Here is a 25,212-nt window from a genome sequence, read left to right as displayed (position 1 = left end):
CAGGTTAGCCAGGATGGTCTCGATCTCCTGACCTTGTGATCCGCCCGTCTCGGCCTCCCAAAGTGCTGGGATTACAGGCTTGAGCCACCGCGCCCGGCTCTACTTCTATGAGCTCAACTTTTTAAGATCTTGCATATGAGTGAGAACATGAGGTATTTATTTCTCTGTGACTGACTTATTTCACCTAACATAATGGCTTCCAGGATCATTCATGTTGCTGTGAATGACATAATTTCAGTTTTCTTTATGGCTAAATAGTATTCCACTAGGTACATATACCACATTTAATTTATCTATTCATCTATTAATGGACATTTAGGTTTGATTCCATATCCTGGCTATTGTGAATAGTGCTGCAATAAACATAGGGATGCAGATATCTCTTTGAAAGACAGAGAGAGAGTGAGACTGAGAGAGAGAGACAGAAAGAACGGGAGAGAGAGAGCACGAGAGACAGCAAGAGCACCAAATCCTAACCACTAGACCACCAGGGAGCATCATCTCTTTGACAAATTGTTTTCCTTTCCTCTGGATAAATACCCAGTAGTGGGACTGCTGAATCATATGGTAGTTCAATTTTTAGTTTTTGAGGAACCTCCATACTGCTTTCCATAATGGCTACAATAATTTATATTCCCACCAATAGTGTATTAAGAGTTTCTTTTTCTCTACATCCTCACCAGGTTTTGTTATTTTTTGTCTTTTTGATAACAGCCATTCTAAGAGATTAGATGATCTATTTCATTGTGGTTTTGATTTGCATTTCCCTGACCAAATATTCTATTGACAGCAAACATTATGGCCATTCCTGACCATAAATCTTACCTGTATATAAATGTTGGTTACATTTTTCTTGGTATATAAAAAAGGAAACGGACTTCAATGACCTCAATAGAGATTTAGTTTAAACAGCAGAAAGGTCTCCTAAACCATGCTGTTGTCACTGCTATATAAGTGAAGTATTAAATAATCTTCTTTTGAAATCTTTAAGAAGGGGGGAAAAAAACCATAGGTATTTTGAATCATTTAGGTCTAACTCTGACTGGAGGCATAAGATAAAGATAATAACCATTAAAGCTTCCTTTCTACCATTAAAATTAAATATTATTGGCTGGGCATTGTGGCTTATGCCTATAATCCCAACATTTTGGGAGGCCAAGGCGGAGGATTGTTTGAGCCCAGGAATTTGAGACCAGTCTGGGCAACATGGTGAAACCCCGTCTCTAGAAAAACTCCAAAAATTAGCTGGGCGTGGTGGCTTGCACCTGTAGTCCCAGCTACTTGGGACGTTGAGGTAGTAGGATCACTTGAGCCTGGGAGGTTGAGGCCACAGTGAGCCATGACTGCACCACTGCACTCCAGCCTGGGTAAAAGAGCAAGACCCTGTCTCAACAAAAAAAAAAAAAAAAAAAAAATTTAAATATTATTGCTGGTTGATTTCTATCTTTTCCATTCAGTTCTCTGTCCTGAGAGGCAACCACTCTTCTGATTTCTATCACCATAAATTAGTATTGTTTATTCTTGAGCATTAATGATGAAATGTTTTAAGGTGATGGAAAAGTTCTGTATCTTGATTTGGGTAGTGGTTATGCTGGTACATACAAGTGTCAAAACCCAGGAAACAGTATATTTAAAATCTGTGCACTAATTGTAAATTATATTTCAGTTAAAAAAAAGATATTAGAGTCTTGGGAAGAGATAACTTTAAAAATAATAGATACTATCACTCTTAAGGAGTGGGCTAGGGAAGAGAAGGAAGTTGGCATGACCTCAATAGCAGATATAGTTTTATTGAACCAAAAACCAAGAAAGGAAAGAGCTGCCCTGGCTTCTCAACTGTATCCATGCTGATTAGTTAACAGCACCATTTCAATAGAATGACCCCCACTCTGACTGGCTCATTTGTTGTTGCAGAGCTGAGTTAACTGTACTGCCTGATGGATGAAAATGGATTTAGGATAGAGAGGTGGTCATAAGATACTACTGATTGTCTTGAAGAAGAAATATAGGAATTTACACTGGGTCATGATGAGGCATGTGGCTCTGTAGGCCCATATAGATAATGGCATCATGCCTCCTAGCATTAGGAGACAGTGTCAAGGGAGAAAAACAGTTAAGAATTTAACTGAAATAAATGAAACAAGCAAATATAAGACTTTGACAAAAAGGATGTCTCACCCTATGCTGATTCATTATCAGCCTTTCTTTCTGCACTGTTGGCCAGGCTGGAGATTGGCACTTGGAATATATTTCTTATAGCAAACCCTAGCTTACCTGCATAAATTCAAATGTACCAGTCCAGAGATACTGGGCTGTTTATTCTTTTTGATTCACATTGTTGTTTTCTTGACACATTGTAAACACTAGTAAATGCCTTATGCAATTGGATGTGTGGAGTATTTTTAGTCTGACAAATGCCATTCACATCAAACTGCAACAGTCTCTGCTTTTCTTCATACTTTCAAGTCAACAGTCCTAAAGTAAAATTCTCTAGGAAGTACTGCTTCCTAGAGATCAAGATTAAGATCAAGATCATCTTAATTTTCCTTACTTGGTACCCTGTAGGCTAGGATTTTCCACTGCCAAGAAGATGAGAAAAGTAGAGAAAAGAATTTTCACTGGCAAAAGACATTCTTAGACAACAAAAACTTCCCTTTTGCAATTCCCCGGATTTAAATGGCCTATGTAATTCTGTATGGATAATGTTCCATTTCAGTACTCTATAATCTATAACTCAGATCCTCTGAGTTATATTTCCTGAGTTACATATTCTTTAGAGTTATAATTCCCCAAAGGAACTTTCCTATATTCACTCTTCCTATCTCCAAAAACTTTTCCAAGCCCCTTGAAGAAACTAAGAGTTGCTGTAATTTATACACATACACACATGCACACACTCTTGCTCCAAGGAACCTCTATATACTATTTCCACACCACACAGCTTGCCTTTATGAAGTAGCCCCAGCTTCAACCAAGGACAGGCAATTCTCACCTATGTCACCATTAGTCATTAAAGACACTACTTTCTGGAAGGCTACTATTGTCTGTTTTGGTTCTAGACAAAAATATAGGCAGATCAATGACAATATATTATTTATATCTTCTCTGCTAATGATGAGTTAGATGTTAATTTTCAGTACAGGTTATTAAATATACTCTGAGAACATACTTCCCATAAGTTGCAGGATACAAAAAGGTCATCTTTTTACTTAATTTCAATAGAAAAGCACGTGTATTTCAAATAATTTAGTCAAAACCAATTTCCTTCCTTCTTGGAAAACAGTACTGAAAAGAAAACCACCACCAATCATGTCTGAGTGGCTTACAGGAGCCTGGAGTATCTTCAGAAAAGCTGAACTAAGGCCTTTCACTACAGGGAAGAGTTGGATGTCAGGCCTTAAAAGGTCAGAGTTATATAAGATGCCAGATGTTTAATCTTATCTCAAAGTCAAATATAAATGACTTGGGGACTGTCTGATGTTTTACATTCTCCACATTTATGTCCCTCTCTATTAGTGTGGATCCAAAAAGGAACTGGTATCACTTTTCATTCAAAGATTTCAAAGTATTTCATATAATCCAATAACATACTCAGAAGAGAGAAAATGATGGATCCTATAACAGGGTGAAAGATTGGCAGCAGGCAAAGAAAAATGTAGGAAACTGGTTCAAGAGCACAGGCATTGTTATACCACATGAGAAAATAGTACCACAAACTAACTAACACCTGCCTCATCTCTTAAAGGAATGTCTATCTCCAAACTCCCTCTCAACTAAAATTTGCATAAGTCTTGCCCTTTCTTCTACTAAAATTATATACAAGAGCAAGACTGTGCTCTCAAGAGACATGCCTCACTGGTTTGTCACTTACCCATGTTTCTTTGACCTCTTCAGAGCCATCAGTTTCATCCTCCTAAAAAAGAAAAAGGAAGAAAATCAAGAGGCTCATCGTCAGAGACATCCTTGAAAACAACAAGGTCAGATCCCATCAATTATGCATCTTGGCATTTCAAACATGGGCAATGAGAATTGACTTCTAAGTGATGCTCTGTTACTGCTACTTTTCACAGCTATCACAGGCAGGCAATTTAGAAATGTCACCTGCAGTCTAAAAAGTCAAATAGACCACAATTGGAAAAGGGATTTTTTTTTTTTTTTGAGACGGAGTCTCACTCTATAGCCCAGGCTGGAGTGCGGTGGCCCAATCTTGGCTCACTGCAAGCTCCGCCTCCTGGGTTCACGCTATTCTCCTGCCTCAGCCTCCTAAGTAGCTGGGACTACAGGCACCTGCCACCACACCTGGCTAATTTTTTGTATTTTTAGTAGAGACGGGGTTTCATCATATTAGCCAGGATGGTCTCAATCTCCTAACCTGGTGATCTGCCCGCCTCAGCCTCCCAAAGTGCTGGGATTACAGGCGTGAGCCACCGTGCCCGGCCGGAAAAGGGATATCTTTAAGACAGATGACAGACAGACAGACTTAATTTCATCTTTGCCAATACTTACTAATTTGGCCCTATAACAATAAAATACTTTTATCTAAAAATAATTTATAATAGATGACTATTACTGTCTCATTTCTTGTCTCACTGAATAAAGTTTGTCCAATTTTCAAATGAGTCATTGGTAGGCAGGGTCCTCTTGTCCAAGTAACTGGCCACTTGTTCTTTAAAATGCCAATAACAAGGTTGAATGAGAAGGGTACCAAACAAGATATGGAAGAGGATGAATGGAACTACTGAATGTGTATTTGTAGTCAGTAAACATTGGTATATCTGTCTTTATTTGAAAGCCAAAGTTCATCTATTTTATGTTATTTGTTCTGTTTTTTCTCCAAAAGAGTAAAACTAAGTGACCTTGTATTACTAAGAGGTTTTAAGTTCCTTGAACTTCTTGTAGTACTCCTACAATATTTAGTTAGAATCTCTGCTCATATGTGGCATTAAGATATTGTTGACTCACTACATGACATTCAGGGAATATTAGGAAGGACTACTAAAACTCGACAAGCTTATTCACTTGTTATATTTGTTTATATGGCTGTTGTATATTTCCAGTTTTTTAATTCTTTGCCAATTATTTGCTGAGTGCCTGCCATGTGCTTAGCACTGTACCAGATACTGGCAATCTAGCAGGAACATACCAAATGAGTCCCACACTAGTTAGGTCTTTCTTCTCTTTTCCTCAGTAATACTTCCTGAGAATCTGCAAGATTTACGGCACCCTGTAGGACTCTTTCTTTTAAACTCAAGTGAAAGGATGGGAGCCAAGAGTAACACGATATGCCTCAGCACAGACCAATCCACTTACATCCTTTGTCCAGAAATTGATGCCTGTACCTCTTCGTCGTTCCTTGGGCCGCCTCCTCTCTCGGATGGACAGCCTCCCAGAGGACTGCTCATCCAAATCTGCTTCTTGATTCTCTGGCCAGAGATAAAGTATGAACTTTAAGAATCTGGGGGATGTGCACTGTGGAGGGGCCTGTGTCTTTTGAAGCTCTACATACCAATTTTGTCCATTTCCTTTGCAGTTGTAGTATTTGTGGTAGTCTTTGAACTCTCAGAATCAGGGACTGAAAATCTATTTGTCCGTAGCAGGTGGGAACTGGTGTAGAGTGAGGGTCTTGATGTAGAAGGAGATGCTGGCGGGGTGGGTTTGTCTGGCTGAGTTGGGCACCTCAGGCGATGACAGATAGGCTGGAAATAATCCACAACATGAGATACTAGAAGTCAACTCCATCTAAAGGATAAGGACAGCAGGATTATACAAAATGCTTTTTTTCTATATTAAGAGGCTTATGAGTAGATGATGATCAATATTGAGTACCTGGTAATAGGTACTCAATAAGCGAACTAAGCTAAAGTCAGTTAATTAGACAGAAAAAAAAACAGCCGCCAGACTCCTACTCTGAGAATCCCATCATGTTGAGAGCAGTTCAAGCAAATTATTCATCAGTTGACCAAAGGGTACTCCATAGCATTAATTGTGTAAAAAAAATTCCTTTGATCAATGAAAACAAGAATGATGGCCTTTTTAAGATGGAGTGCTGAAAGGCAAGGTTTATGTAGGGAAACAAAAAGATCAGGAGCATTAAGAAGCAGAATGTAGGGATTATCTGAGAACAGAGAACAAATGTATCCTACCGAGTTCTGAATACTCTACCAGCTTGCCATAACCATGCTTATTGAAACTTTCTAAAGTTCCCATTTTCCTTTTTGTAGTTTTGTTTTGTTGTTTTCTTTTTCTTTTTCTTTTTTTGGAGACGGAATCTTGCTCTGTTGCCCAGGCTGGAGTGCAGTGGCGCGATCTTGGTTCATTGCAACCTCCACCTCCCGGGTTCAAGCAATTCTGTTTTGTTGTTGTCTTTTTTTTTTTTTTTTTCAACTTGAGGGTTAGGACAGATAGAGCCTAACAATAAGCCTTAACTTGGTTTATGGAAGACTCAGAGATAGATAAATCCTTACTACACATTAAATTTATGACATAAAGATTGTACACATTTTTGTGATTTATAAAGACACATACAATAAAATGTAGTAAATTTGGAGTCAGACAGATCTTTGTTCAAATTCTAGCTTCAGCACTTACTAGCTGTGTGACCTTGAATAAGTTACTTAGTTTCTCTGAGCCATAACATCCTCATCTATAAAATAGAGATAACACCTTCTTCAGAGAGGATTATGAGGATTAAATAAGAAAATGTGCATTAGATGCTTAGAAGAATAGCTGGTAATAGGTACTCAATAAATATTAGCTTATAAAACAAACAAAATACAAAATAGAACTTCAGTTTATGGAATCTAGCCATTCAGAGTCAAAGCAAGAAGGAGATTCCTTTTCTCTATAACCACAGTGACCATAATACTTATCTGCCCAAACTGGGACACTTTTGAGAGTGCAAAGGAGTGGTAATGATAATTACACAAAGACAACAGTTGTAATTGGAACCATCTTAGATAAACCAGGAGTTATCGCTTCTCGGCCTTTTGGCTAAGATCAAGTGATAAACCAGGAGTTATGTTCACCCTAAATATCAACTTATACCTTTGACTACCAACTCCACTAGAGAAATGAAACATAAATCAAAATGTCCCTCCCAACGGTGACACTCATGAGTGCTTTGTAAGCCCTTAGGTTAGAAGAGTTTGAAAAACAATATACTAGTAGTTAAGAGAGCAAGCTGTGGAGTCAGACTGCCTATGTTCAAACTCTGGCTTAACCACTTCTTGGCTATGTGAAATGTTGGGCAAATTCCTCAACTTCTGTGATTCAATTTCCTCATATATAAAATAGAAATAGTAATATTTACCTCAGAGGGTTGTTATGAGGATTAAATGCATTATTAATACATAAGAAGTATACTTAAAATAGTGCTTGGCATAAAGTAAGCATGTATTGAGTAAAGTAAACACCCAATACATGCTTATATTTTTATTTGCATTTTGTCATACTATGATCTCTCTTTTTAGAATAGAAGGACATTTATTCAAAAGCATCAGTCAACTCTCAGAAGAAAAAAAAAAGGTCATTTAAGGACCAACATCCTCCAAATTTTTGTCACACGTTTCCCAACTAAAGACAGCCATACAGAGTAAGTTGTCCATTGCAAGGTAGAACACAGCCTTTGAACTATCAGTGAAGAAGACACTCCCCAAACTAATTACCCTGCTTTTAGCACAGTACATGCCAGCAAAAATGAGCTCACCTCTTCATCCAGACTCCTGCCCCAGGGCTGCTGGCCCTCCCCAGCTTCTGTTGCTGGAACTGCTGAGGGCTCATGCTTCTCAGGGCTCCCCTCAAGCCCTTCAGTGTCTGTGGGCTTCTCACGAGGCTGCTCCTGAGCTTGCCTCTCTGCCCTCGACCGGCTGAAAGTCCTTTCTGCTTCTTGAAGGTCCGTTAGGGTGACACCCTGGGAAAATATCACAAGATCAGGGCTGATTCAGACTAACCATGGAATAACTCTTGATTGAGCAGGAGTATTCCCAAAAAGATCTAATAGTTATCAAATACCAAAATGAAGCCCCCCAGAATGCATAATGAGGTCACTTCAAGCAATATATGCTTAAAATAAGCATCTCAGTGTACAAAGAACCCAGGCCTGAGTCTAGGTATATTTTGAATGTAATACTTTAGTTTTTCTAGTTTGATCTCCAGAAAATAGGTCAACATTGATGTCTGCCTGTTATAGATGTACTTTTTCCATACCAAATAGTTCTCAGTATCTTTATTTGAAAGGTCCCTACCCTCCCAAGATCAAATGGCTATGAACAGAGATTCTCTAAACAACAGATACTGGAAAAAAAATTTCACTTAAAAAAAGAAAAACCTAGCTCAACAAGATGAAAATTCAGAGCTAGGCTAGAATAACAACAACACAACCTCTTAAAACTCCTAGACTAGCTTTTCTCTAACATCAATTCCCAAGTCACTCTAGGAATCATATATGGATATTCCAACAATTAACGTTCTCCCTGCAGGGTCATAGGGGCAGCAAGACAGAAGAAAGGCAAATGATGACAAAACTACAGGAGAAGGGAGAAAAGGAGTTTAGAAAGAGCATGAGTTGATTCCAACTCAAGTAGTTATGTGCATGAGTCCTCAGAAGAAGGAAGTTCCAAAGCTGGAAGGTAGTTGATCAGGTACCGTATCCACAACTTGCTTCCCCTCCCTACTCCTGGCTTTTTTTTTACTATTAATTCATTTACTTACTCATTCTGTTAATAAAGAATTAGGTGTCTTTAGGCACTAGAACTACAAAGACAAATCAAATGATTACTGTCAAGAACCTTTTAGTCTAGCAGAAAAGACATAAGAAAACAGATGAGTATAATGAGAGAATGTAAGTATTAAAACAGAAACACAGGAGTATGTAAGAGGAATACCTAACACTGGGTTCTAAAGAGTAAAAAGAACTTGGGTAGGGGGAGGGAGAAAAGGCATTATAGGTAGAGGCATCCTGTACAAAGATACAGAAACAAGAGAGGCCATGGATGATTTAGAAATATGTAGGTAACTTAGCAAAGATGAAGCACACAACAAAAAAAGGAAAGTGGGAGGAGAGAGGGAGAATGAGGATAGGTGATTTGAGGAAAGCAGGCAGAGGCTAGGTCATAACAGATTTTTTTTGTTTTTTTTTTTTTTTTGTTTTTTTTGAGACGGAGTCTTGCTTGCTATCCCGCCCAGGCTGGAGTGCAGTGGCCGGCTCTCAGCTCACTGCAAGCTCCGCCTCCCGGGTTCATGCCATTCTCCTGTCTCAGCCTCCCGAGTAGCTGGGGACTACAGGCGCCCGCCTCGTCGCCCAGCTAGTTTTTTGTATTTTTTAGTAGAGACGGGGTTTCACCGTATTAGCCAGGATGGTCTCGATCTCCTGACCTCGTGATCCGCCCGTCTCGGCCTCCCAAAGTGCTGGGATTACAAGCTTGAGCCACCGCGCCCGGCCTATAACAGATTTTGTAAGCTATGCTAAGAAGCTTAGATTTTACTTTCTTTGGGAGTCAGTGGTCCCTTTGAGAATCTCATGAAGACTACTGAGAATCTAATAAAATCTCCTCAAAAATTATGTACACATTTCAAGGAGTTCAAAGATCTATTCAAGTTTTGACATGGACCTTCACTCCCTCTCTACTGAATCTTTCCCTCTAAGATGGTTCTATGTTCCTGTCTCTCCCACCTTGAATTCTATGCCCCTCTCCAGCAACTTCCCCATCTTTTCCCATTCCTTCATAAACAAACTTGAAATCAATCCAGAGCAATTTATCTTCCCATATCATTTATTTCTCACTCATTTATTTACTCAATAAATATATAGTGATTTATTTACTGTATGATGGTGGAAAAGATGAGCAAAAGTATAGTCAGTCTTCTTTTTCACACCCATTAGGATGGTTACTACCAAAAAAAACCAGGCTGGGAGTGGTGGCTCACACCTGTAATCCCAGCACTTTGAAAGGCCAATGTGGGTAGATCACTTGAGGTCAGGAGTTCAAGACAAGCCTGGCTAACATGGCGAAACACCTTCTCTACTAAAAATACAAAAATTAGCCAGGTGTGGTGATGGGCGCCTGTAATCCCAGCTACTTGGGAGGCTGACACAGGTGAATTGCTTGAACCCTGGAGGCAGAGGTTGCAGTGAGCCAAGATCACACCATTGCACCCTGGCCTGTGTGACAACAGCGAAACTCCATCTCATAAAAGCAAAAAAAACCCACAAATATTGGTGAGGATGTGGAGAAATTAGAACCCTTGTGCACTGCTGATGGGAACATAAAATGGTACAGCCGCTAAGAAAAACAGTATGGGAGTTCCTCAGAAAATTAAAAATTGAATTACTGTATGATCCAGCAAATTCCATTTCTCGGTATATACCCAAAAGAATTGAAAGCAGGGTTTCAGGGAGATATTAGTATAGCCATTCTCATAGCAGCATTAAATAGCCAAAAGGTGGAAGCAACCCAGTGTCTACTGACAGATGAATGGATACACAAAATGCAGTATCTATAAAAGGCTGAAATATTCAGCCTTTAAAAGGGAGGAACTTTGACACATGCTGCAATGTGTCTTGTATCATGATGTGTCAGGTATCATGGATGAACCTTGATAACTATGCTAAGTAAAATACAACACAAAAGGACAACTACTATATGATTCTACTTATTTGAGGTTCCTAGCAGTGAAGTTCATAGACAGAAAGTGGAAGCGGGGTTGCCAGAGGGAAATGGGGAGTAATTATTTAATGGATACAGAGCTTCAGTTTGGGAAGAGGAAGAAAGTTCTAGAGATGAATGGTGGTGATAGTTATACAACGATGTAAATGTACTTAATGCCATTAAACTGTGTAAACTTAAAAATGGTAAAACTGGTAAGTTTTATGTTATGTATATTTCACCACAATAAAACAAAACAAAAAAACAGTCAGTATTGGTCCTCATGGGGGTTACATTCTAGTGGATGAAACAGACAATCATCAAGTAAAAATAAAGGAAGAATATATAACCTGCTTTGGGAGAGTCAAGGAAGACAACAAGCGTGTTTTTGCTGCCATATATAATGTCTCTTTTCCAGTGATCAAATTTGCTACTTGACCTCTGTAGTATTCAAAACTGTGGAACTTCTCCTTTTCACTGGAAATGGACTTTTCATTCACTTCCATGCTGCTATTATTTTCTGATTTTCTTTTCACCACTCTTGCTGCTTCTTTTCATCCTGCTTCAGGGGCTCATCTTTCTTTGCTTCTTTAAATAAGAAATTCATAGCCTTCTCTCCATTCTCATTGTCATTATAACAATTTCCTGGGACTACAATACAGCTTGGACTACAATACAGCTTCCCAGCAAGTCTTCTTGTTTCCAGGCTTGGCAAATGTACCTCTACCTACCATTCCCATCAATTATCTGCAGTGTGATTTTTCTAACACATAATGTAGACTATATCATATTTCCTTAAACTGCTTCAATGACTCCCTCAGGGATTCCTTTTGTAATATCTTTATTAAAATACAATCCTTATATCATATAACTCACCATTTGAAAGTATACAATTCCTTAGTTTTTGGTTTATTCACAGTTATAAAATTATTACATCTAATTTCATAACATTTTCATCACCCCAAAAAGAAACCACACACTCACCATTCTGCCTTCACCCTAGTCCTGGCACTAATCTAATTTCTGTCTCTTTGGGATTTGCCTATTTGGGACATTTCATATAAATGGAATCATATAATATATGGAGTGTTTTTTGTCTGGCTTCTTTCACTTAGCATAATGTTTTCTTAAGGTTCATCCATGTTGTAACATGTATCAGTACTTCATTTCTTTTTATTGCCAAATGGTATTCCATTGTATGGATATATCATATTTTATTTACCCATTCATTAGTTAATAGACATTTGGCTTATTTTTACTTTTTGGCTATTATGAATAATACTATTACAAACACCTATATACAAGTTTTTATATGAATATATGTTTTCATTTCTCTTAAGCAGAACTGCTAAGTCAAATGGTAACTCTATGTTTAAAATTTTGAGGAACTGCCAAACTCTTTTCCCTTAGGGATTCTTAAAATGTAGTAGGGATATAGGGATGTACAGAGGTTCTTAAGGTCTTTGAGCACAAGCGGAATAATTAATCTTGTGAAGGAAAGGAGATAAACCTGTTCTAAGTCTGGAGGAATACTGGTGAGAATGGGTAGATGTAGCTGTAAATTAATTTGGTTCTATGTAGTGTAAGATTCAACACAATGAAAGCTCTTAAGACTGTGGCTGGAATAGGGCAGTCATTTTCATGTATGTGTTTTATTTTGTCTTGTTTTTTTGAGACGGAGTCTTGTTCTGTTGCCCAGGAGGGCAGTGGTGCAATCTTGGCTCACTGGAACTTCTGCCTCCTAGGTTCAAGCAATTCTCCTACCTCATCCTCCTGAGTAACTGAAATCACAGGCACACAACACCATGCCTGGCTAATTTTCACATTTTTAGTAGACACAGGGTTTCACCACATTAGCCAAGCTGGTCTCGAACTCCTGACCTCAAGTTAGGAGTGCTCCTGGTCTTAACTCCTTGGCCTCCCAAATTGCTGGGATTACAGGCATGAGCCACCACGCCAAGCCGTGTGTGTGTGTGTGTGTGTGTGTGTGTGTGTGTGTGTGTTCAAATCAGCAGATGAACATGGATATTGTAGTGTGTTTTGATCATACCTTCAAAAGAAGGGTAGATAGACAAAATGACATTAAAAAAAAAGCCACACTCACTTGAGTAGACCTTCGTGTCTGCCGAGCTTGTCTGGAGCGTGCTTTCCGTAAAGACTCTGCTTCCTCATCCCGTACAGGAGTTAGATAGGACCTGCAGAGAAAAAAGAGTAATAGCAAAAGCAAGATCTTTGCTCATGTACTTGAGGAAAGACAAAGTGCTTCCACATACTGAAGAGATTTCCACATTCTAGGAATGAACTTAATGACAAGAAATGCTATCAACCATCAGTAAACATTACGGAATCCAAGTCATTACAGTAGTTCCCCCTTATCTGTGGTTTTGCTTTCTGTGGTTTCAGTAGCCCATGGTGAAATGTGGTCTGAAAATATTAAATGAAAATTTCCATCAATAAACAATTCATACATTTTCAATTGTGCACTGTTCTGATTAGTGTGGTGAAATTTCGTGCTGTTCCATTCTGTCCCTCCTGAGATGCAAATCATGCACTGTTGTGATATCACAGTGTTTATATTCAAGTAATCCTTATTCTACTTAGTAATGGCCCCAAAATGCAAGAGTAGTGATGCTGGCATTTTGTTATAACTGTTCTATTTTATTATTAGTTATTAGTATTATTGTTAATCTCTTACTGTGCCTAGTTATAAGTTAAACTTTAGCATAGATATGTATTTATAGGAAAAAATAGTATTTATATAGGGTTCTATACTATCTGTAGGTTCAGGCATCCACTGAAAGTCTTGAAAGGTATTGCACAGTTGCTCACACCTGTAATCCCAGCACTTTGGGAGGCCAAGGTGGGCGGATCACCTGAGGTCAGGAGTTCAAGACCAACCTGACCAACATGGTAGAACCCTGTCTCTACTAAAAATACAAAAATTAGCCAGGCATGCTGGCAGGCGCCTGTAATCCCAGCTACTCAGGAGGCTGAGACAAGAGAATCACTTGAACTTGGAGGCTGAGGTTGCAGTGAGCTGAGATTGCGCCACTGTACTCCAGCCTGGGTGACAAGAGGGAAACTCGTACTCAAAAGAAAAAAAAAATGAAATGTATCTCTGATGGATAACAGGGGACTATTGTATGTAAATGTATTACTATTCACACAGAATCATGTCATCTGTAAAATAAGAATTTTATTTCTTCTTTCCTATCCTTCCAACTTTTATTTGTTTTCTTGCCTTAATGCTTTGGCTAGAACCTCTAGGACATGCTGAAAAGCAGTGATGATAGTAAGCTTTCATTCTCTGTAATCCTGCCATCAAAGAGAATGCTTTCAGCATTTTTTCATTAAGTGTAATTTTTTGGTAAGATTTATGCAGATACTACTCATCAAACTAAAGCAACTGCCTTCTGTTTCTATAGAAAACAGGCTAAGAGGGTTTCTCATTGCTGTTTTTTAATCATTAGTGTATGTTGAACTTTATCACATGCTATTCTTCCCCATATATTGAGATGATTGCTTTTCTCCTTTTTTCTGTTAGTAAGATGAATTATATTGAATAATTTTTGAATGATAAAGCAACATTGAATTCTTGGGACAAGCTCAACTTGGCCAAGATGTACCATCTTTTATATAGATTTTAAACATATTCACTAACATTTAGTTTAGAATTTCTACCACATTCATGAAAGAAATTGGCTTATAATTTTCTCTTCTCATAATATGCTGGTCAGCTTCGTGAATTAAGGTTATATGAATTGCGAGTGTTCTCTACATGTCTATTTCTGTAAGAATCTGTGTAAGATTTGGGTTATTTCCTCCTTAAATGAATGGAAGAGTTCACCAATCAAGTCATCTAGGTTTACAGTGTTCCCTGTGGGAGGGTTTTATTTTGATTTTGGTTTTATTTTTGAGACAAAGTCTTACTTTGTTGCCCATGCTGGAGTACAGTGGTGTGATCATAGCTCACTGCACCCTTGATCTCCTAGACTCAAGCGATTTTCCCGCCTCAGCCTTGCAAGTAGCTGGGACTACAGGTGCACGTCACCACACATGGCTAACTTTTTTTGATATTTAGTAGAGGAGGTCTCGCTATGTTGCCTAGGCTGATCCTGAACTCCTGAGCTCAAGCAATCCTCCCACCTCGACTTCCCAGAGTGCTGATTTATAGGCGTGAGCCACTGTGCCCAGCCCTTATGGGAAAGTTTTAAATAAAGGGTTCAATTTCTTTAATAGAGTTAGGCTTATTCAAATTTTCTATTTTGGTTTTTAAAGAAATTTTCCATTTTGTCTATATTATCACATTTAGTGGCATAAAGTTGTTAATACCCTTTGACTATATTTAATTGTTATTTTAATATCTAGAGCAGTGGTTCTCAAATTGTTTTGGTCTCAAGATCCTTTAATATTTTTTAAAATTATTGAGAATCCCAGACAGCTTTTGTTTATATGGGGATTAATATTTATCTTACTAGAAATTAAAATTTAAAAATTAAAAAATGTATTTATTAATTTAAAAATAATAGCAGCCAGGAGCTCACGCCTGTAATCCCAGCACTTTGGGAGGCCCAGGCAGGCAGATGGCTTGAGCCCAGGAGTTTGAGACCAGCCTAGGCAACATGGCAAAACCTTGTCTCTTCAAAAAATACAAAAATTAACCGGGCACAGTGGTGCGTGCCTGTAGTCCCATCTACTCATGAGGCTGAGATGGGAAGATGGCATGAGCCTGGGTGGCAGAGGTTGTAGTGAGCTGAGAATGCACCACTGCACTTCAGCCTGGTTGACAGAGCCAGACCGTGTCTCAAATAATAATAATAATAATATTAAAATAGCCCTAGATAAGTTAGAGTGATGTCAGCAGGATGGCCAAACTGAGTTACCTAAAGCCCATCCTCTCCACAAAAAGGGACCAAAACAAAGAATAAACAACTATATTTCAATTAAAATGACCAAAGAAGTACTCTGGAGAGCACCAGGGGAACAGCAAAATCCCTGTGGAAGACAAAAGCCCAGGGCAGCACCATAGACAGGGGAGCAAGGCATTCTGCTTCTGCCACACTGTCTCCCCTACCAGGATCAGCCTGGAGCCAGAGGGGGCTTCTTAAGGGGAAAAAGTAAGCTGGAGATCACCAGTGATCCCCATTGCTACCATAAATGCCAGAAATTCTTGCTATAGGAGAGTCCCCCAGTCCTCACAGGCCCTGAATCCAGCTTGGAGAGTAGCCAGGAGTTCATGCAGTTACTGTGCCTAGAGTAGGAGCTCACCTTGAGCACCGCCTGCCCCCCACCCTCACATCCTAAGCTGCTGCTACTCAGTACCATCTTGAAACTGGACCTACTACTAGAATGTGCCCTTCCCTGTGGTCCAGTATAGGAATGGACTTTCTCCATTCCTGTAGCCCTGCCATTACTCTACCATGTTGACATAGGTGCCTGTAGCACTATGACCCTAGCTGCCTGAAGCCTAGCCAGATGGAACAACTGAGACCTCTGCACTTGCACCCATGTGGCACACTACCCTCCCAACCCCAGGAAGAGCCAAACCTGCACAGGGTTGAAACTGCCTAACTGCTGGCCAGTCGCCTCACCAGTACATACCTGCACTGCACAGCTAGCTGGCCAGCTGAACTCATGCACAGCCATATCCAGTGCAACAACCAGTCCTACAGTGGTTCCACCTCTCAGACCACCGTAGAACCACCCAACCCTTCTGTGGCCACATACCACTGTGCCTGACAGCCAGTCTAGCAGCAGCCCTGCCCCAAAGACAGACCACTGCAAGGTTGTGTGGCCTTGCTCTACCCATGCTTGGCCTGATAGTTGGTCAAGCAGCAGCCCTGTCCTCCTGGGTTTCTCAGGAGAAACCTTGTAGGCCAGAAGAGAATGAGATGATATATTCAAAGTTTTTTGGGAAAAAACCCTAACCTCTTAGCCAATAATACTATATCCAGCAGAGCTATCATCCACCAATGAAGGAAAAATAAAGAGCTTCCCAGACAAGCAAAAGCTGAGAAAAATCCATCACCACTAGACTAGCCTTACAAGAAATATTTAAGAGAATGGTGTAACTGGAAACAAAAGATTATAATTACTTTCATGAAAAGATGTGAAAGTATAAAACTCACCAATAGAGGTAAATTTATAAATCAAATTCAGACTAGCCCAGTGATGTAATGGTGCTATGTAAGTCTCTCAGTCCTCTAGTACGAAGGTTTAAAGTCAAAATGGTCAAAACCCATGACAGTTACAATTAGTAGCTAAGGAACACAATCACAGGTAAAAAAGTAAATTACAGCAACAAAAGAGAGAAGTCTAGAGTATTTTAATGCAACCAAAGTTAAGTTGCTATCAGCTTAAAACATTCTAAGACTTTTAATGTTAGCCCCATGGTAGCCACAAAGAAAGAAATTACCGCAGAGGTACAAACAAGAAAGAGAAAGGAAACAAAGCTCAGCACCACAGAAAACCACCAAACCACAGAAATAAATAAAAGAGGAAGAAAGGAATGAAGGATCTATAAAACCACCAGAAAAAAATTAACAAAATGGCAGGAGTAAGACCTTCTGTATCAATAATAACCTTAAATATAAATGGATTAAATTATCCAGTTAAAAGATACAGAGTGGCTGAATGGATTAAAAACAAGACCCAACTATATACTGCCTACAACAGACTCACCTAACCATTAAAGACAAACATAGACTAAAAGTGAAGGGAGGGAAAAAGATATTCCATGCAAATGGAAACCAAGTGAGCAGGAGTAACCATGTCAGATAAAATAGACTTTAAGTCAAAAACTGTAAAAGAAGACAAAGAAGGTCATTAGACATTGATAAAGGGTATAATTAAACAAGAAGATATAAAAACTATAAATACATCCACCCATCCACGATCAGCGTACCCAGATATACAAAGCAAGTATTATTACAGGTAAAGGGAGAGATAGACTGCAATACAATAACAGTAGGTGTTAAATGTAGTGAACTCCAAGTTTCTCTTCAAAGAATCAGTATGTCAGTATATTCAGCTCTCTTATTCTCTGTTCTCCATTTTAAAGCTTAACTTCCTGGTTCTCTCTGCCCTCTTGCCTCTAGCTTCAGTAAACAATCCCCTCCTAGTCTCTATCATCTGCTCTGTCCTGAGTCACCCCTGATCACCTGCTCTGACCTGAGTCATCCTGAGTCACCTGTTCTGTAACCGTAGTTCCTGCCAAACTACTCACTGGGATTTTGGGCATAGACTTCTTCTGTTCCCTCTGTCAGTCCTTCTCTCTTTTTACATATACTTTTTGGGCTTCTCTTAGAAGCTCTTCTATAGGTTTATCTTTCTCATTCTCTATCTTTTGTAATTTCTTGTTAACATCTTAGCCAAGATTGCACCACTGCATTCTGGCCTGGGCGACAGAGCAAGACTCCATAAAACACACACACACACACACACAAAAATGGTGTCTTCATAAAAATAAAACAAAATCCTAAAATTCATATGAAACCAGAAAAAAAATGAATAGCCAAAGCAATTCTGAGTGGAAAGCTGGAGGCATCACACTACATGACTTAAAAATATACTACAAAGTATAATAACAAAAACAGAATGGTACTGGCATAAAACAGACACATAGACCAATGGAACAGAATAGGAAGCCCAGAAATAAATTCACACACCTAAAGTCAACTGATTTTTGACAAAGGTGCCAAGAACACACATTAGGGGAGAAACTGTTTCTTCAATAAATGCTGCTGGGAAAGTGGGACATCCACATGCAGAAGAATGAGACTAAATCCCTACCTCTCACCACATACAGGAATCAATTCAAAGTAAATTAAAGACTTAACATGGAAACCCAAAACTATGGAACTACTAGAAGATAACATAGGAGAAATGCTTCATGACATTGGGCTAAACTAGGATATTTTAAATAAGACCTCAAAAGCATAGGAAACAAAAGCAAATATAGACAAATGAGATTGCAACAAACTAAAAAGCTTTTGCATAGCAAAGGAAAATATTAAACAGAGTACATAGATAACCTAAAGGATGGGAAAGAAAATCTGCAAACTATACATCTGACAAGGAGTTAATATCCAGAATATATAAGGAACTCAGCAGCAAACAAAACAAAAAAACAAAATCCTGATTTTAAAAATGGGCAAAAGACCTTAATAGACATTTACTTCTCAAAAGAAGTCATACAAATGGCTAATGAGTATAAGAAAAAATGGTCCACATCACAAACCATCAGGGAAATGAAAATCAAAACCACAATGAGGTACCATTTCACACCACTTGGAATGACTATTATCAAAAAGACAAAAGAAAACCAGTTTTGGCAGGGATGTGAAGAAAAGTGAACACTTACACAAGTTGGTGGGACTGTAAGCTAGTACAGCCATTGTGGAAAACAGTATGGAGGTTCCTTTAAAACTTAAAAATAGAACTACCATATGATTCAACAATCCTGCTACTGTGTATACATCCAAAGGAAAGGAAATTAGTATATTGAAGAGTTATCTGTACAACCATATTTACGGCAGCACTATTTACATTAACAAAAATATGGAATTGAGACCTCAAAAATGGAAGAATGGGTAAAGAAAATGTGTATATACAGAATGGAACAGTATCCATCCATTAAGAAAAAAGAATAAAATTTTGTCATTTGCAACAACATGGATGAATCTGGAGAATATCAGGTTAAGTGAAATAAGCCAGACACAGAAAAAAAAAAAAATACCGCATGATCTCACTAATATGTGCAATCTAAAAAAAGGTGGGGGGAGTTGATATCATAAAATTAGAGTAGAACAGTGGTTACCAGAGACTGGGGAGGGAAGAGGTGAGAGAAGGATGGGGAGAGGTTGGTTCATGGTTCAAAGTTATAATTAGGAGGAATAAATTGTGACGTTCTATTGCACAGTAAGGTGACTACAGTTAACAGCAAAATATTGTATATTACAAAATAGGTAAAATAGATGCTTTTGAATGTTCTTACCACGAGAAAATGATAAATGCATGGATGATGAATATACTAACTACTCTGATTAGATCATTATACAACATAGCTATGTATCAAAACATCAAACTGTACCTCCATAAATATGTAGTTATATGTCAAATAAATTTAAAATAAAATGAAAATGATAGCCCTAATACATTTTAACATCAATATTATTTTTTACTAAAAAAACTGTATCTTCCAAAACAAAAAATTATAAGAGTGGCATTGTTTTACATTTTTATAAATTTCTTCAATGTTGGCTTAATAGAAGACAGTGGGATCCTCTTATCTGCTTATGCAGTCAATATATTGTTTTGGTTAAAATATATAAAGAATATCTAGTCTTGCACAAATACATAGGTGGAAAAGCGAGCAGTATTGTGATAGCTTTCTCAGATAACTGAGAGATATTTTTCTTTGATGACACACCAACACAAGTGGTGGTTAGTTACAATATGTACTATAAAACAGGGGTCCCCAACCCCCGGGCTGCAGACCAGTACCGATCTGTGGCCTGTTAGGAACCACGCCGTACAGCAGGAGGTGAGCGAGTGAGCATTAATGCCTGAGCTCTGCCCCCTGTCAGATCAGCCGTGGCATTAGATTCTCACAGGGACGTGAACCCTATTGTGAGCTGCCCATGCCAGGAATTTAGGTTGTGCATGCCTTATGAGAATCTAACTAATGCCTGATGATCTGCAGTAGAACAGTTTTGTCCCAAAAACATCACCATCCCCGACACCCAACACCTCCACCAGTCTGTGGAAAAATTGTCTTCCATGAAACCAGTCCCTGGTGCCAAAAAGGTTGGGGAATACTGCTCTAAAACATATTAATAGATTTTTCATATTCTGTTACATTGAAATCCTTTGGTCTATCTGTACTTTCAAAGAATCTTCTTAGTCATGCATGATTTTGTAACATATCTTCATTAGTCATTTGTAAAATATTGGTGCATTTGTAAAATATTGCTGTATTAAGCAGATCTTCCCACTACTGACATACTACATTATATAATAATAGTAAAAATAAATTATTTAGTATCACCTTTGATCTTAGAACAGTCTTCAAATTTTAGGAAGCTGTCAATAATATTACTCATGGTGGCATATAAGTTTTCTAAAATTCTAATTTCTGCTTGAAAGTTTAAATTTTTAATTGGCAACAAATACTCAACCGGTTGACTTTATTTTCAAGAAAATGTCTGCCAAATTACTCAGGTGTGAATAACCATTGTTTGACCATCAGTAATGCTTTGAAGTAAAAACGGTGTTCTGTGAAAAATGAAGCTAATTCCTGTCTTCTCTTAGGACTCCAAACATTTATGTTAGAGCTTACTGGCCATGTTCTACTGATTTATCATGCTTTTTCTGTATTTTCCATCCTTTTATCTCCCTGTGCTTCATTCTAGATATTTCCTACTGTCCAGTCTTTCAGTTCACTAATCATTTCTTTAGCTGGTCTACTACTGCAAACTCACCAACTGAGTTTCTTGATTTCAGTGATTTTTTGTTTCTAGAATTTCCAGTTGATTGTTTTTAATAGATTGCAATTCTCTGGTGAAAATCTCCACTTCTTATCTATTTTCTGGAACATATTAATCACAATTATTTTAAAGGCCATGTCTGATAATATCAGTATCTGGACCTGTTCCTATTCTCTGTTTTTCTTTTGGTCTTTTGTTAACTCTTATTTCTTGGTATGTATGCTAACTTTTAAATTAACATCAGGCATATTTAATAAAAAAAAAAAAAGTAGTGAGTGATAACTCATGACTCTGTTGTTGCTACCCTTCAGAGAGGATATTCTTTCCCCCTGGCAGTGAGGCTAAGGAAGTGGTTCTTAAACTTTCACTTGTATCAGAACCACTTTGAGGGCTTATGCAATACAAATTTCTGAGTACCACACACTAGAGGTCCTGATTAAGCAGGTCTGGTGTAGGGATCTGAGAATTTGCATCTCTAATTAGTTCAGATGATACTGCTGGTCTGGGGACCACACTTTAAGAACCAGGAGACTAAGGCGAGGTACCTTAATCCAGTTTGAGACTCAGCTGATTGGAAGCTAGGCTTCAGTCTTTTCAAGGGCTGGTCTATTTCTGGTAAGCCCTTAGAATGTAGCCCTTCAGTGGTTCTAAGTCAAAGTCTGGGGTATCTGCTGGGCTCTCTTTCTGAACTCCGATCGTTCCCCAAGTCCCATGAGATTACCAAAATCTTGTTCAGTTTCTCAGGTTTATAACCACTGCTTTATTAATCAGCAAATACCTCAAGGGGAAAAGTAGAGCCAAATGTTGGGTTTACCCTTTTAAAGTTTCCTTCTCTCCAGGATCTTGATCTCTCAAGTTCTCACTTGCTTCATAACTCTCAAGTACCTTCAAAAACTTTGTTCTTATATTTATCCAGTTTTTTCAAGTTATTCTCAGTGGCAGATTTTACATAAAACAAAATATGCCACAGACTGAAGCAGAAGTCCCCAACCAGGCAATGTTTTTAATACTCATATTTTTTCCCTCAATATAAATTAGTAAATTGGAATTCCAATACATGTGTTAATGTACTATAGTTTAAGTAGGTTTGAGTATTTCCTTAATAAATTCCTCTCCTCTGAGTGAACTAAAAAAATTAAGTCCCAAAACTAAAGCTGTAGTCCAGATATTGGAATTGGTGAGAACTAACTTCCCATGAAGTTCTGTCTGGATTACCAGCAAACCTACTCACATGTTATTACTACCTGTAAAACATACAGTATCACTATTATACTGAATTCTTGACCTTTATCTCTTCTTTGCATATAGGATAGAAGGCACAGTGAAAGAAAAAGGGTTCAAACTCCCTTATCCTACTGCCTACTCTAAAGAGTTTTTTTTGAATGAGAGAAATATCCCATAAAAACCTGGTAGGTAAGATCAGGAGGATTTTACCTGACTTGGAATCTTAAATATTTGAAATCACACATGTGAAATCACACTTTTCCCAGGGGAACAAATAGACAAAATATGAAAACAAAATCAACTAAAATTCTACCACATGGAGATAATCCCATTTTATTTTACTGTATATAAGTCCAGATTGTATGTATATACTATACAAACTATATATAGTTTTTCATAAACTATAAAACTATAAAAAACTATATACTATGAATATCACACATGATTCTGTAACCTGTGTCAATATATGAGAGTTTACTATTTAAGAAAAAATATATAAAACAAAACCCATAAATTCCAGTACTTGAACTGTAAATGTTTTTGAAGGAACATTTTCATTAATTTTTCTTATCTCAGATGGACATTCCAAGGATCACGGAAGTAATGTGCCTAACTTATAACTACATTGAGGACATACTACGTTTTCAGTAGAGACTAGGTCCTTCTGTAACACTTTCTAAAATCTAGACCAGTGGTCAGCAAACTATGATCTTGGGCCAAATCTGGACTGCAACATTTTTGTAAATAAAGTTTTATTGGAATCACAGAGCAGAGTTTAGTAACTGCAACAGAGACAACATGGCCTGCAAAGGCCAAAATAATCACTGTTTGGCCCTTTGTAGAAAAATATTGCTGACCCCCATGTAGAGCAAACCCACACTCCACACTCCTTGATTTTTCTGAGAAGCATTGCAGCCATCCATGAATCTGAATGCTACAGGATTCTTCATTGCCATGCAAAGACAGATATAGTCTCATAAAATAGAAATAAAAATAATGGAAGCCATGGCTTCTCATCTGTCCCCTCACCTTCTGGCATCCAGATAAAACTAGGCTTACACTTGCAGTCTAGTAGCACGGGAAGGAATTCAGATGCCAAAGTCCTTTTATTACCATCTCTACCTACTATGTTTCCTAGAGGGCAGGAATAATTTTTTTTGTATTTGTTATGATATTGAGATTACACCATCAGTGGCATTCAAATAATTGATTACAGAGAATTAAGCATGACTTCACAGATATACTTTGTATTTTGCCTCTAAAGTTTATACTGCCCCTTCACACACTATAAATGGGCAAATTCTGTCTCAAGAAGTTATTTTGGGAGAATTGCTTGAGCCCAGGAAATCAAGGCTGCAGTAAGCCATGATTACACCACTGCACTCTAACCCAGGGTGACAGAGTGAGAGCCTGTCTCAAAAAAAAAAAGAGAAAAAGGAAGTTGTACAAAACATCCAGCAAATCACCAGTGAATATTTTAAAAGTCACAATAAATAATAATAAAAGACCTAAACTACCTTTTGACAGGTATAGTGTAGTGATAAAGTTCCCTGGCATAAAAATCATACTGCCTGTTTCTACCATGGCTTGTCAACATACTTGGTAGGTGACTGTGGATAAATTATTTAAGCACTCTACACCTAAGTTTCTTATACAATGAAGATATGAGCAGTTGTAATAGATATACACAGATACATTAATAGAATTGTGAAGATTAAATGCAAACCCATGTAAGGCACTTAGAATAGAACCTGGCACACGTTTGCTGCTACTACCATGACCAGAACTACTATCATCACTACCAACACTCTTACTACTACATTATTTTCATTGTCATATTAAAAGCTCATCAGTAACAACTTGGAAAATAAAGAAAGGATAGGTGTGCTACAATATTCATCACATCTTAATCAAAGAGTTCCCCTTAATTATTTTTACCAGGTATGGCTAACTCATTTGGAAGAGGTCTTAATTCTCTTGAAATATTCTCCATGAAGGTTCATAGGGTTATCTAAGTAAAATAAAACTACTCCAAGTAGAAGAATGAAAAAGAAATAACCGTAATTTCCAAGGAGAGAACAACGCTGCTTTCTCTAGAATGATAACAAATTCTGTCTGGAATCCAGAAGGAAATTGGGTTTTGAAGTAGCTTTATAGTTCTATACCTCAAATCTGTTGAGGAGAGAATGGTATTTAAATATGTTCACTCCAAACACGAAAGGAACTAAGTTGAGTATATAGCTTTTATAGATGTCTCTTATAGTATATATCTTATTTAAAAAAAAATTTTTTTTTTTTTGAGACAGAGTCTTGCTATGTCGCCCAGGCTGGAGTGCAACGGCATGATCTCAGCTCACTGCAACCTCTGCCTCCCAGGTTCAAGTGATTCTCCTGCCTCAGCCTCCCGAGTAGCTGGGACTACAGGCATGTGCCACCAGGCCCAGATAATTTTGGTATTTTTAGTAGAGATGGGGTTTCCACCATGTTGGCCAGGCTGATGTCAAACTCCTGACCTCAAGTGATCACCCTGCCTCAGCCTCCCAAAGTGATGGGATTACAGGGTAAGCCACCACAGCTCAACCACAGAAATTTACTATATTTATATATTATATAGCTTATAATATATAAAAACATTGTTAAAGACATACTATATAAATATTTTATAGTATATGTCTAATACCGACCACTAAGGATGCTGTGGTCATTAATTACAGAATATCTAACTGTCTTACAAGATAGTTTATCATTCATTGAACTATATCTTTTTTTTTTTTTTTTTGAGACAGAGTCTCACTCTGTTGCCCAAGCTGGAGTGCAATGGCGTGATCTCGGGCTCAACGCAACCTCCACCTCCTGGG

General features: G+C 38.1%; 1 protein-coding gene across 1 annotated transcript in view; it reads right to left on the bottom strand.

Annotated features, from left to right (window-relative positions):
- PPP1R12B (protein phosphatase 1 regulatory subunit 12B) overlaps positions 1–25,212 on the bottom strand; it is a 245,413-nt gene that overhangs the window by 87,396 nt on the left and 132,805 nt on the right. The window contains 5 exon segments of the mRNA XM_017896485.1: positions 3,872–3,913; positions 5,311–5,423; positions 5,507–5,696; positions 7,706–7,909; positions 12,748–12,838. Of these exon segments, the coding sequence (XP_017751974.1) occupies positions 3,872–3,913; positions 5,311–5,423; positions 5,507–5,696; positions 7,706–7,909; positions 12,748–12,838 (640 nt within the window).

This window comes from Rhinopithecus bieti, unplaced genomic scaffold (assembly GCF_001698545.2).
Source record: "Rhinopithecus bieti isolate Rb0 unplaced genomic scaffold, ASM169854v2 scaffold_24392, whole genome shotgun sequence".
Classification (NCBI taxonomy): Eukaryota; Metazoa; Chordata; class Mammalia; order Primates; family Cercopithecidae; genus Rhinopithecus; species Rhinopithecus bieti.
Note: the sequence above shows the minus strand (reverse complement) of the source record. Positions and strands in the feature narration are given on the sequence as shown.